The sequence below is a fragment of the Anser cygnoides genome, chromosome 1, assembly GCF_040182565.1.
Source record: "Anser cygnoides isolate HZ-2024a breed goose chromosome 1, Taihu_goose_T2T_genome, whole genome shotgun sequence".
Taxonomy (NCBI): Eukaryota; Metazoa; Chordata; class Aves; order Anseriformes; family Anatidae; genus Anser; species Anser cygnoides.
The window spans coordinates 98,505,050-98,520,038 of NC_089873.1; the positions used below are offsets into that span (position 1 = coordinate 98,505,050).

The 14,989-nt window shown below is 44.7% G+C and overlaps 1 protein-coding gene across 1 annotated transcript in view; it reads right to left on the reverse strand.

The window, feature by feature from the left end:
* LSAMP (limbic system associated membrane protein) overlaps positions 1–9,393 on the reverse strand; it is a 965,491-nt gene extending 956,098 nt beyond the window's left edge. Inside the window, exon 1 of the mRNA XM_013183738.3 lies at positions 8,976–9,393. Coding sequence (XP_013039192.1) covers positions 8,976–9,042 — 67 coding nt within the window. The 5' untranslated portion in view covers positions 9,043–9,393. The remainder of the gene's footprint in view (positions 1–8,975) is intronic.
* Positions 9,394–14,989: the final 5,596 nt, after the last annotated feature.

The following is a 14,989-nucleotide window of genomic DNA, read 5'->3' on the forward strand; positions in this document are numbered from 1 at the left end:
CAGCTCAAGCAACACCTCAGGACCAAGGAGAGCTTGGGCTGTTTTATTTCACTTTTTTGTTGGTGTTGTTTTGGGCAGCAGGAAAAAAAAAAGAGACCAAAATTTCTTCAGATTGATCAGGGTGTGAGCAGAACCTGCAAGCAGAGGCCATAAGAGCTCCCTTGAAGCCTGAAAGAAAGCCTGCAGCTACAAAGCTTTACACTGGGACAGAGCAAGGCCAGCTAGAATGGCCTTTTCTCCCTTTCCTCTGTGCACATAGACAAGAAGAGAAGAAATACAACTCTGTACTGATGACCTTAACTCTAGGTCCCTCTGGGGCAATGCCACAGCTCATTTACCTCATGCTGCAGCCTGAATTTGATTTTTTTTTTTTGTGATGTTGTTTTTAAACAGCCTGATCTGTTGCAGTTCTCTGGCTGCTGGAGGGTACACAAACCAGTCACCAGCAGGCACCTAGGATACACGGAAACAGATAAGGGGGTCTGTGCCCTCATGTCAGCTCTCTCGCTGTTACCCACCTTACCTGCCTTAGTAGGCCTAGGCTATGGGCAGCTCTTACACCACTTCAGCTACTTCAAGATTTATTTATTTAAAAAACACTGAGAAATTACTGTTGGTATAAGCTCTAACACAGCTCCAGCACAAAAGCTCTTGTGTACAAATCACTTCCCCCTCACACAGAATACCTAGAACAAGTACAGAACATTTCATAGTGGCATGCCTGCGTATAGGTCTATCCTGCTAACTTTTACTCAGCTAGCTAGACCTGACACTTGACAAGATACAGCTATACTGGACAAAATTCTTGCTATTGATGCAGTTGAACTTGCAGGGCTCTGATTGTAGGTACAGCTAAAGTGCATAATTGCTGGTTTGCTGGTTCAGGTTGCATTCAACCAAGGAATCTTTAGCTCAGACAGTGCAAGATAGCACAGCTACATAAGAAAGGTTGGCTAAGCCACGCTGTACCATTTTTGAATATGTCAGTCTAATTAAAATTGTGTAGTCTGCATGTGCAAGAAAGTCTCCTTTCATCCTCTTCCTTCTGTTCTCAGAAAGTCTCCCACGAAAGTGCAGGAGTCAAGCATGTCCTCTCTACCCTGTATTTCATGCACAGGTAACTGAAGCATGACTAAATTACCGCCTTACATTGAGGCCATCAGAAAGATGAGGAGGGGTAGCCAAGCCTCAGCAACAATTCTGTTTCACTGCAACAATCTCTTGCCATGTCAAGATAGGATGCAAATCTGCTGTGAATAATGGTTACTCCAAAACCATATACAGCTACACAGATATCCCTATCAATAATCATGCTGCATTCACCTACTGAACTAACATTTCATAACACCTTCCTTGCACAAAACACAACTCTGAACCACATTTGTTAACACAGCACAAACATCTTTACCATGCAACTTATGCATTTTCTGTCACAGGCACAAAAATCACAACCACCCACCATCATTTTGTTTCTCACATGCATCTTCTTAAGAGCTGTAGTAGATATATTGAAAGGCCTCTGATCAGAGCTTCACATACAGACCTTATATATAGGCATGAATAAAATTGGATGTTGTAATGTAAGTGATCCCATGGTGCAACAAAATAGCTTTACAAGGCAAACATATAGGTATTCATACAAGTAGATGGAGCCACAAAGGCACAAGTCTAAACACATTTACACATCAAAAACTCCACAGATGCCCCTTGAAAAAATCCTTCCTTCCTGCAGGCAAAAACCTCCTTTGTCAGGCACTCAAATGTATATCCACATGGTCAGCTTCACCAACACCCATGCGAGTGGAAGTCAGGCGATGCAGTGCACTGGCCAGGCCAGTGGACAGAGAAACCCTTGCCCTCACTCATGATATAACTTTGGGTCAACTGCTAAGGGCCAAGCACATCCAGGCTCCACGTAGATGCAGCAGCAAGAGAGCACATAGGCGAATATTAATAGTTATTGTCCCAGCATGTTGTAAGGATTAATTGGTTTCAGCCTGCAACTCGCCATCAATATAAGTGCTAAGGAGCAGAGGGGAGGGAGCTGTGATTACCCACTTACATTGCATACTCATATCCCAGTGGCTGCGTGCTGTAATGCTATCGATTTCCTGGTTGGGAAACTCCACAGCCTTCCATTTGTCTCCTTACTTGCTCCCTCCCTCATCCCACTGCTCCTGTGCTGCCTGCCACACGATTCCCCCAGCAGCCAAGAACACATCACCAGAAAAGGGAGAGGCCATCTCTCTTTGTGGGAGCACTCTGCCAAACCTCAAAGAAATGAGGAAACATGCATCCGTTAGGTAGCACAGAGGCAGACCCCAGGGAAAGGAGCAGGTTTCAAGAATAAGCCATCTTCAAAAGAGGTTCTGTGGTATGCTTTATATAAGCTAGGAACCACAAAAGCCCTGTCTGTGAGCCCACAGATCCAATTATATTCCCCCTTGCTTTAAGCTAAGACCCTTCCTCTGAAGCCTACCTTCTCATGCTAACACCTTTTTTCTTAAAAAGAAACAAAGAAAAACAGCCCACAAACAAAAAAACTGCCTTAACTCAATATGTAAATCCTTGCGTTGCTCCCCAAACCATCTTCTCCCAGAAATACCATTCAGCAAAGTCCAGCACCCCTGCAGCTGCAAACCAGAGCATATCATATTCTGTACTTATGAGTGAGCAGTAAGCAAATCTAACGTAAAGGGTCTTTTCCCCCTCAGTGAGTAGTCACAGGATTTTCCTGTGGACTTCAACACAGCAATATGGTCAGTAAGACATTTCATTGTGAGGGTCTGCACACCTTAGCCAGGAAGAATACTCCTTCAGCTCAGAGAATTCAAAGCCCCTGCCATTCCCTTTCCTTCCATACAGATGAGCAGTGCAATGCTCCCCCTCTGGCAGGCATCCTGCTGGAGGGAGCTCATAGGGAAATGCCTCAGCTTCCAGGTCATTCGGCAACAGCCATGACCCCAGTCCCACGGTCCTCCTGCTCACAGCCCTCTGAGCACCACAGTGCAAGAACATAGCACAGAATCAAGCCTGAATTTATCCATTTAAAAAAAAAAAAAATATCTCCCACTCGTTCCTGTAAGAATCACTAATTCCCAGCATTTCTTCTTCCTTTCCATGCTACCTACAGGGATATTTGTCCTTCCCTGACACCAGGAGAGGGCTTTGTCTCACATGCTCACCCACACAAATCTTCATCTTGCCCTTATCTATTCCTTATCACAGTGGAACAAGATTGTCTGTGCTGTGCATGGTATTTTTCATTTTACCCCAGACAAAAATGACAGCAGGAAGAGCACATCAACTGTCAAAGCCATTGCTGACTGGCTGTGAACAACACAAAGCTATGGCACACAGTTCTTTAAGGAAAAAGGATATTGAAGAGGCAAAATTCATGCTCCCTATGGGGGTCACAGGCAGCAAAGCTCCACATCCTCCCAGCAGCTGCATGTGAAGGAAACCATCTTTTGCAAAGCACGTCTACATATTCAAACGTACACATGGAGGACTTTCCCCAGACTCTTCTGTGATGCCTTTGTCTGGTCGTACAACAAATTTCACTCAGTCATGAGAATAAGTCCTTTAGCAGCCTCAGCTGATCCTCTTTCACCAGAAAGCCCATCAGATATTCAGATCTGCCCAGGAAAGGCAGCTTCCCTTTCACTCACTCATAATCAGCTTTTGTCATCCATTTTCACGTTACAACACATGGGTCAGTAGGCAGTGCTCCAGCACTGCCTCCAGTCCCCTGCCTGCCTCACCAGCCCCTCGAGGTCCCTACACAGAGCACCCAGCAGCTGCTGCAGCTCACCATGGGCTACATCACACGTGGACCCATGCATTAATTTTGCTGCTATAACCCATTACCTACGCAAATTTGTCTTGCACAGAGTGAAATTGTTGAGTGAAGGGTACAGTCCCCACCAACAAAGCAAGGAGCACCTAAAGGCTTACAGGAGGCACACAAGAAGGAAGGGAGCTTCTAAAGCGTTGGCTCTGCCATCAACACAGGATGGCAGCTGCCATATTCCTCACCTGGCTAGAAGAGGGATGTAATGCTTTTGGGACAAAAAGAAGGTGCAAAGAGTGACTCTCAGAGGACTTATCCCCTCCTGAGACCACTCATGCATTGGTACTCACAGTCTAGAGAGAAGCTTCCACAAACACAGGGACTAAGGCATTTATAGGAAGGTTAGCAAAACCCTCACAAGAAAGGAGATCTCAAAGACTAAAAGATTAAGCGATTTTCTGATTATCATAATAAAAAGTATGTAGAATAACGCTTAGATTTATAATACACAATGGGTCCTTACTGGTGTGGTAAGTGTTGACTCAAATGGTCTGCAAGTATTGGGATAGGACTAGAAGAAACACTTGGGATATCCTTTTAATGCTCCCTCGTTGCAGATAAAGAGCCTTCTCTGCTTCTTCCCTGTCTTAAACCTACAAGAAGTGTTCCCCCCCCCCCCTTTTTTTTTTAAAGTATTGAACCTTTTCATCATTTAAAGGAATGCAAGGCAGCTGAGTGAATCGTTTCCTCATCGATACAGTCCAGCACATGAGAGCTTCCCCTACCTCAGTTGACAGAGAGAGTTGGAAACAGATAGGAAGGAAAGTATATTCAAGAGAGCAGGTAAGGACTTTTCTCTCCAGTCAGCAATGTCTGAACATTATCCATCCGCATCACAATCACCACACACTGTTACACACACTACAACATCACTCTTCGCACACACATACTCTCCTGCTCCTCCTCTCCCTGTTCTCCTCATCCATTACACATTATCAGCACAGAAACACTTGGTTACATGCTTCCATCCATACAGATCGCACAAACCTTGTGCATTAACAAACTCATCCTTTTTCACACCCGCATTACCCACTAACGTTATAAAGCATGAGAGTTTACAGATAACATTTGTATTGCATACCAACCTAAGGCATCCTACTCCACTTACCCAAATGCAACTGTGATTTCTCTCAGACTCATTCCCCATTTATGAATACCCTTGAGCAGCTAAAAAAAATACATCATAAATAAATGCTGCCAGTACTACGCAGGCCAATTCCGCATGTCCTTTCTGAAAGCATCTACTTCAATAAATTGGCTGCATAGGTATTTTAATGATTAAAAAAACTAAACAAACAGTCTCATGCAATTAAACAATGAAATAGGGTTACAGGGAAGATTTGTTAAAATAAGCTTTTTTTAAAAGTAAATTGCAGATTTGAAACAGCTCTTATTTTTTCAATGGAAAGTTTGTTTAAAAGGATTTTCAGCATAAAGCAATGCTGTAGAAAATGTATAATTTGTCAGGGCATTCATATATATATTTTTTTAAATAAAAAAACTCAGTGGGGAATTCAGCATAACTTTTCATATTGGCAGCTAAGCTAATTTAGAGTAATAAGAGGTAAAAATGAAATCACCAATAAAATATTCTTCTGAATGATCAAAAATACAATTTTTGATAGATCCAGATCATTTTATTCTCCTCCTCACCCAACCTTTTTTTTTTTCAGGGGGGTGGTGGTGTTGAAAAAAAATCAGCTTTTGATTTCAATTCAGGAGTCTGATCCTTATCAGAAGCTATGAGGCACACCAAGACAAATCCATTCAGGGGAAAAGCTACGTTACGCCACTAGAAATCCCACCCACCAGCATCCCTGGGGTGTGCAGGTACTTTTAGTCCTCCAGCCCCCCCAGGGCAGCAAGGCTGGTGCACCCCGCAGGAGGAACACCCGGCCCGCCTCCAAGCCACCTGCCTCAACCACGACTGGAGGTGCAGCAGCAGGGAAACGCACGAAGCCTGAAGCAAATAATTAAAGAAAAATAATGATCAGTATAAAAAAAAGATGTGCTGTGCAGGAATCAGAGCCTCTAGCCTATGGGGAAGGGGGCAAAGCCTGTCTCTGCCAAAGCCCCCGTGCCCAGGCAGGCAAGGGGCAGGCGACCCACTGCACGTCCCCTGGCAGAAGTGTTGGAGGCTGCCTGCCTCGGTCTCTTGGCACAGCAGAGCCCGTGGGTCTCCTGCCAGCCTCCACTGTGCTGCCTCCACCCCCCATCGCTTGCTATTCAGCCTCAGCCTGGCAGCACCAGCCTCATCCCTCTTCACCCCCCTCTGCGTGGTGGCTTTGGGAGAGCAGCAGACGACCAGGAGCTCCTTCTGCATTCACTGGTACACCCCCAAGTGGACAGCGAGGAGAAGGGGGGAGAGGAGGCACGGGCAAGTTTTGGGTAGCTCGCAGGCTCGGCTGCCTGGCTCTGGAGGGACACAACTGGAAGCGGTCCGACGGGGGTCACAGCCTGTCACAAACACGACTGCAGTTTTCTGGGGTAAGGGCTCCACAGAGCTGTGCTCAGCAGGGTTACAGAAAGGTTCAAGGCTTGTTACCACAGCTTCCAAATAAGCGCACCCCCCACCCCCTTTTTTATTTAAAGAGAGAAAAGCACGACAACAACCAAAGGGGAAAAAACAAAACCACACACACAGAAGGGGCACGATACTTTCCCACTCCCTTTTAACTCCTTCAAATGTCTTTGGGCTTGCTTGCGATGTGCTCTGCTCCTCCCGTGCAGCCCCAATATTCTGGCTTCGCCATCCTCTCCCCCACCCCCAGATGTGGGAAAGGAAGATACTGCTGGCTATGGAACCACCCAGCAGTGGACCAGGGCTGGGTTATACCACATCTGAAGTTTGGGAGCAGTACAAAAAGCAGCTCCAGGTTTGCAATTCCCCCATCCCCCCTTCCCGTTTCAACACCCAGAGAGGGCAACTGCCTTGCCTCTGCCTTCCCAGAGGGTACCTGTTAAAGCAGTCCTCAGAGGACCTTCCTCAATGCCTTCAAAAATCAGAAAAGATGCAGCTGATAGAACTGTGGCAATAGTAACTCACTAGAACAGAAGGTAAGGGTAATACAGCACCCGGGCCTTTCATAAGCTGCAGATATTAGGAAGGATTAAAACAGCTCCTGGTTGTGCTAGAATCAGGATGCTCTAGTCACAGCTCGGGGAAGGCTTCTGACTTGGAAACACCATGTGGAGCAAGCACCATCGATGACAGACCAGGAAACAAGCATCAAAGACGGGGCAATGTTCAGAGTCAATGCTACCTGCCCATCTTCCTTGAGAGGTCTGTGCCTGTTCTTCCAGAGCAGAGGGAAGTTCACATCGAGCTACTCAACTTCACTGCTGACACTAGCTATTTACGTTACACAAGTACTGGTCTCTTCTCCCCCTGCGTGCATCCCGTGTGCTGAAGAAATCCTCCTACCCTGTCAGAAGCAGCCCCTTCACAGGGGAAGTCAGCTGGAAGGTGCAGGTGCCAGATTCACCATCCAGATTCAGAGAATGCAAGTTTGAGAGAAAATATGCAACAGTGAAAAAGCATGCGTATGCAACACAGAGACAGACGAAGGGAAATCGCGTGAAAAGGAGCGCTCAGTAAATGTGAGAAAGAGGGAGAAAATGAGGGATTTTGCAGCGAGCGCACGCAATAGTGACAGGTAAATGTGAGGCTGCAACAGAAAGCATGTGCATGACAGGGAGCGTGCCTGTACGAGGATTTGCTTAGTGGACACAAAACAGAAGAGGACAGTGCGTGTGAAACTGTGTGTAAAAGTAGGAGCAAAAGGGCAGTGCAGATGCTGTGACTGGACACATCTCCGTGCACTACAGCATACACAAGAGTGTGAAAGGTAAAGACAGTCACAGTGAGATACCCCTAAGTGTGCAAGATACTGTGAATGCAAGACCGTGCAAGACGGAAGGCCAGATAGGTGGATATACAAATAAAGAACACATGTGCCATGTATGTGTACATGCATGTGCGCTTGCAAGACCAGTGCAGCATGACAGGCACGGGGTTTTATGTTGCAAGCAACCACCAAAGCCAGCGTGCAGGATGGAAAGAGGGCATAAGAAAAGGCTAAAGGGAGGGAGGGAAGGAAGGAGAGGAAGAGCGAACGTGAGCAAGAGAGAAGCAGACTGGCACTCCAGGAACTGCATGTGCTAGGGAGCTAGAGCTGTTATGTGCCAGCGCGAGTTTATTTATCTTCCATGCTATATTCATGAGTATGTATGTACATATATAGGACCACTGCTATGTGTGAGTGAGCATGGATCATGTACAAGCTGTGATTTGCAGGGCTATGATTATATGTGCATGTGTGATGTGTATTTATACATACAGCACGGGATGCATTAACCCTTAACTCCTGTTTACAGAAAGCATCTCAAAAACAGCTAGCATGTCTGTCATCACTTCAAACTAAATTCTGTACTCACACTTGGCTCTTAAAGCAAGAAACCCAGCTGGCAATTCTCCACTGAACAAAACCCCATACCCAACAAATTTCCTTCTCCTATCTTTTCCTCTTTCGTTCTTTTTTTTTTTTTCTTCCCCCCCATTGTGGAGCGGAAGGACATAGTGTTTTTGCAAAGAGGCATAGAGGCTCCTCCAACCTTCTCCCTCCCCCAGCAAAACCAAAATAAAATAAAATAAAACAAAACAGAAATAAAAAGAAAAAAAAAAAGAAACTTAAAACTGATCTCCTCAGGAAGGTGAGGAATCCAGGAGCATCAGTACTTGTGATCCAAAGTGCTGAGTGGCTGTAGATGGAAGGGATACCCACATCCACCCACCCCTCTCTCCTTTGCAAATCTTCCCATACACCCCCCCCCCAAAAAAAAAAAAAAAAATCTCCCCCTCTGCAAAAGCACGAATACAGCAGCAAAGTCAGTCACATGCAGTGCCCTCTAACCATAGGATTCACCAACAGAGATCTCTCCTTGGCTTATTTCCTGAGGGGGGGAAGGTTTAAGGGGGAGGTGGGGGTGGGGGGGGTGTCGAAAATAGAGGGATCTAAATAGCTCCAGCTTCCAGCTCCATGTTTCCATCCATCCTCAGTCCATCAGCCTCAATTCAAGAGAAGGGGGTTGACGAGGTGGCACGAAAGAACTCATCACATACCTTGCAAGGAGAAGAGGGACAAGAAGAATCCCAGCACCCAGATACTGTGCAGCCAGTAGGTCCTCATGCTTCTCTCTCACTCGTTCTGCTTCCTCTGCCTTTTTCTCCGTCTCTTGGCTTCTCTCTGCTCTCTCAATTTCTTTTTTTTTTTTCTTCCTCTTCCCCTCTCAAATAAAATGGGATTTGTGTCTCCCTTCAGTCCCCCTGGGCTCTGCTCTACCAGCTCTGACAATCCAGTCGCAGAGAAAGCTGACCCGTGGTGGCCAGATTCCCAAATAGCCTCGCACTCTCCCCTTCAAGTGCTGGAAGAAGGGGGGGCCAGGTTAGATGCTCGCCGTAGCCTGCGCTGGCTGTAAACACAGAATCTCTCTGTCTCTCTCCTGCAGCTCCAACTAAATGCGACTGTACTTAAACAAGCAATGCCTTATAGGACAGTGCTCTGAGCAGAAAAGATCCCACCTCTGCCACCTAGTGTTGCAAGCCTGCTCATTTATTTTATTTTTATATATATATATATAAATATATACGCTATGCTATAGAAATATGGCTCTCTCATTCCTCTGAAAACGTATCTCTTGGATCAAAAAAGTCTGTGAGCCATGCTGGGCTCAGGAGTCCCTAAGGCTTCAGCTGACATGGGGAAGTTATTCAGCAAAGGAGGAGCGCGTCCTTCATCGCCATGACGAGGAACGCAGCGGGGCAGGTTTGATTTCTCAGCAGAGTTCTGCCTGACAAATCCTGAAGCAAGGGTCTTTTCTGATGCTGGTGTCACTGCTGGGCAGTATGCAAGGGCCAGAGGGAGATTCAGACGCACTGATTGTAATTACAGAACTGCCAAGGCCTCCAGGAAAAATAGCAAGCATCAGGCTGCATTAATCTTCACTGGATCTCCCATGACTTCTGTGCGATTTCAGAGGGACCAGAAGAAATCACTCTGTGTAGGAAATCCAGCTTGCAAAGCCACCATTTGCTCACAGAAGGTTTCTCCTGTTACTCGTCTCCTTTTAAACACAGGTTCCTCCTACCGTACACAAGATGAACTTTTTTTTCCCAAGGAGTAATTAGCTCCTGTAGTTTCATTGCCCCCGAAATCATTGCTTCTGGTGAGAGGAACAGCAGTAATGAAGTACTACTTAACATTCACACAGGGCTTTTCATCAGTCACTCTCCAGGCTTTTCACAAAAGAAGGTGCCCTTTTGCAGATGGGGACAGAGAGACAGCGCGACTACGCAACCTTTGAGAAGTCACTGCAAGGTGGTAGTCCAGGCGGGCTGGCCACACAATCTGGCAGCCCCTCCATGGGCCATGTTGCCCCCTCACCACAGTTGCTATAGCAGCCTGTAAAGATGCCACTACTAGAAGATAATTTCCAATTTACACATCACAGATGCAGCTTTGCCACCCGCAGATGAGCCCCTTGAAGGGTGAAAGGTCAGGCAAAAGCCACTGGGCAAAATATCCTTCTACACGCATGGTCACCAAGGCCTACTGAAGGGTCTTCAGAGGCTTGCACGAAACCTGGGGAAGCCTCAGGTAATGAAGGGCCTGCAGGTGGAGAGCAAGAGAGGTTGATGGCAATGTTATGGTGTTGGGTCCTCACCGTTGGTCGTGAGTTGACAACAACTCAAGGGAGGAAAATACCATCAGGTGTAATAAGCAGTTTCATCTGCTCTGGCTAAAAATCCAGTCTGTCCTATGTCTTCTGTGATTCATTAGCAAATCTTTAAGAAATTCCACTCTGCAAATACAGCCAGAGCTGGTGCTGCAGACAGAAAGTCTCCCTGAGATTCCCACCAGGACACGAAGGTGACCATGCATTCATAGGAAAGGCGTGTGGGGGATTCTTGCCACTAAAGACGAAATGCCGCTCCAGAAATATTTCTTTTTAGTCTACTTTTAAACAAGCTGTTCCGCAAAAAGAAAGCAGAAAGCCTGCCTTCCCGTGGCCAGATCCCATAGTATCCCTATGACATCCCCTGCAGCAAAAAGAAACCGCTTGCTGTGGGTAGTCCAGAAACATGTGCTTGTTTCCTAGTGGACCAAAATGCACACTGCAACACAAAACACAGATACCATTTGGACTGGCTGGCTGCTGCCAGGTTATTGCTGCCTTCATTATTCATGCCTTTCCCCCTGTGAACAGAGTGAGGCATTGCCTAATCACCATAGTTTCCATAATTAAGAAACATACAGGTGCAAAGTTTCTTTCCAGACTTTCACCTTCTTTTAAATGTGGTTGAGATTGGCTGGGAGGAACAACAACACATGTACAAACAGATTGACATGTACTATCGTATGCTTCATTTCCCGAGGAAACCAAACTAAAATATTAGAGTGGATTAAAATCAACTCCAGCAAGATGGGGATCATGCTTTTTCATGATTTCCCTTTTAAATGGCTTTCATTCTCTGATATCAACAAATTATTGTATGAAAGAAGGCACATGCAAGAAAAATCAACTTGTCCCATGAGATCTCATAGGAATTTGTTGTGCCCAAATCAAAAACGTACAAACTGATTGTCATCACTTAAGCGTTGCTGCAGGAATCCCCACCAAGGTGTAGCACATGGACTCGCTAGGCCAGCACCTTAATACCACACCAGTTCCACTGATCATCCTCAATACCCAACATCTACATCTGATACATAAAGCTGATTATACAGCTTTATATCCATCTGTGCTCTTTCACAATCTCCCCAGCACCATGCATGTTTTCATGCTATCAAACAGGTATCCCAACATCCTACCTAGACACATTCACATACGTAACACCATCTCTCTCCTATCACACACACAATCCTACAGGACACCACAACCTTACCACCTTCAGCATTATGCAAACATTTAAAGTCTACTTTCCCTACAGACTTCCAATTACAGCTCCATGCATGATCCCATGATCTACACCTTTCAGCTGCATAGCTATGTCATACCTTGGATATGAACATCCCATGGCCTGTTGGGTCCAGTCCTCTTTCGAGTCTTTGAGCTAAACATAATAGCAACATTGAAATACATAATAGTAATATCAAAATAAGATCTGCTCCAGACCATAATTGCACAGGGATGAAACTTGGGCAAGACAATGCTGAACCCAGCATTGTTCTCATTTTGAAAGGACAGCAGTAGTTAAAAAGTATGGAGAGAAGATTCAAAGGAAGCAGCACTCTTTCAATAACAGCATCTTACACTTCTCCGGAGAAGCCAATATAACTGAGAAGAGAAGCGGCTGCTTCTTACGGTCTATTCAACATCATCCTAACCTTCAAAAACATTCAGGACTGGGGTTTGGCTCCCTTACTCATGCTGAGTCATACCAGCAGGGTTACTCAGGACATTAGGCTACTAAATATGAGCTGGAGTATCAGATTCTGTGGGCTGAAATTCTCCGGGATTGGTCTAGAGCCAAAGGTGAGTCTGCTGTTTGTGTGGCCAAATCCCTCAGCTACCTACAGACTGTGAGAACAAAAACAGACACAAGAACTACACTCAACTCTCCCTAAATACATAAACCAAAATCTTTTTTTAAATTGTTCTTTCTCCCTTTCTTTTTGAATTACCGCAGTTCTTTCACTTACCCCGAATTCAAAAGTCAGATGAGCCATAGACATATTAGCTATTGAAGAGCATATCTATAACCCCATTTAGAGAGGGAAAAAAGAGGTTGGGTTCTGACAGCTCTGATGATTGAAAGATGGCTACTTTTAATGCATAGTAAAAGTATTTCATTAAGGCTGAGTGGATGCATTTAGATGCACTGTACATGGATGCTTCTCCATTTTATAATAAATAAATGTGCTTTGTGCTATTAACTGTTTAAGCACTCACACTTTCATTTCTATTTCAAATTCACTTTTGTCCCTTTGTGCAATATCAGTATTAACTTGATTGCGCAGCACACATATATTTTCTTTTCAGTTTTCATACTGAACCTACCACAAAACAATTGTCAAGCAGGCAAGCTGAAGTTTATAGAGGAACTTACAACTTTTCCATTAGAATTTTTTTCAAATTACTGTTATTTAACTGTGCAAATATCACGTTGCATTAGCAAAAGGCTGTGTTATTTTTTATTTTTATTTTTTTTTACATTTAATAGAAGTAGTATTGAAAACACAGTTGGCCATGCAAATTTTGCAAAGTTTACATAAGAGAATTAGCGGTCTTGAAATTCAAAGCTTGATAAAGTGAACATGAGACAAGAGCCATATATTACCCAGCAGTGTTTTTTTCCCCTGAATGTTTTAGTGTCCTGTCCTACATGTCTGTCTCTGACATACGTGTATTACTATTTATTTTGACTATTGTATCCATGGGTTTCACAGCATGTCTTTGGGACTAGTGCATCTATGATGAATAGCACATTTTATTGTGATTTAGAAGAATGTTGTGGCGTGTGCTGCTTGTGATCTTGGGAAAGGGAGTGGAAGGAGATGTTCTCTCAGCAAGAAATAGTCATTTGTCATGTGGCTCTATGTAACCCACCACTGTCCAAGGTCAAGGACTGCACAGTGTCCAGAAATGTGAATTCTTATAGAGGGGATGTACAGTGCATCAGGACCATGATAAATAGTCTCACATCTGTTTAGGCTCCTTTATGTAGGCTAAGAAAACAGCATTCATGCTTCCCATTCACCTACAGTCTGATATTCAGGAAGAGACAACTCTGCTCAAACCCTAATTCCCACCCTACTTGCCTTGCTGCCACTTCATATTCCTCATCTATATTCTCTCCAATTCTCAGTTTCTCTTTACATCTTACTGTTTCCCGTGCCATTCCACCTCTCTTCCTTTTTACCATCTTTCCATGAAACCCATCAAAGAAGGAAGAACGTCTTTTTGAGGCTTCTTCAAGGAAAGATTTTCTACCAGGTCTTCTACCAAACTAAAAGAAGTCTTTCCAAACAAATAAATGCCAGGCCCAGAATCCAAGGAAGGTAGTATTTAGTTATATAGCGACTCCATAGAGTAAAAATCCACAGAAATATCCAGCTAATGAGATTGCAGCAACACTCAAGAGGTGGTTGAAGGAGGGAAAAGATTAAAAGAATCCTTATTTAGTTTCAACAACTATGCGATGACACAACGCAGACGGAACTGAGAACCCTTGGAGACAAATGCATTACGTGAACTAGTGCAGCAAGAACCGCAGAGAGGGTTTCTTCAGCATTAGGCATACCATACCTACATCCTCTACAAGTTGGAGCACGTAAAGGGTACTTCACAAAAAGCATTTGGCAGCTGTGTACACACACATTGACATCGTCACGTAATTAGATATAAAATGAATGCAACAGCAGACACTATCAGCATGTCTACTGAGCTGCATCCATGGAACCAGTTTCTTCTTCAATGGGAGCCTCATCCAAGCTATCCTGAAAAAGCCTGAAACACAGCCACGCAGAACCCAGCCTCTGGGGCACACATGCACATAAGAAGTCCTGCAGAAAGGGTCTCTGCTCTTTGAATATTTGCAAGATTTTGCTAGAAGTCTGTAAGTGTGAACAACAAGAAAAACAAAATTGGCTAGCACTCAAAAAAAAAAAAGCAGATTTTTTTTTTCTTTTTTGAGTTGTTATGTTTTCTGTGAGAAAAAGAGTCAGCTCTTTCAAGCTGGGAAAGAAAGTAATAATTCTGGTCAGCCCTTAAGATCATCAGTAAATTCACAATCCAAAGGGACAGGTGTTTACACTACAAAACTCCTGCCACATACAGCATTAACTGGCCTTTGTAGAGGAATGAACAATCCCTCAAGGCTATAGAGCACCTTTCAAGACTGTTTTTGCAGCCCTCTGGTCCTTAAATCTCCCCCAAAGCTTGGCAACACAGAGCTTACCTCTGCCTGCGATTCAGGGCTTGTTTCTTCCAGCAGCACTACACCAAAGACGTTTTCTTGAAAAAGCACCCAGCTCCTCTTTCTCTACCCATAAGCAGCCTTTTGCCCCAGCTATAGCTTGTTGCTTTGCCACAGCTGAGGCTAAAGAAGCCTGCACCTGATAGGGAGGTGGTTCT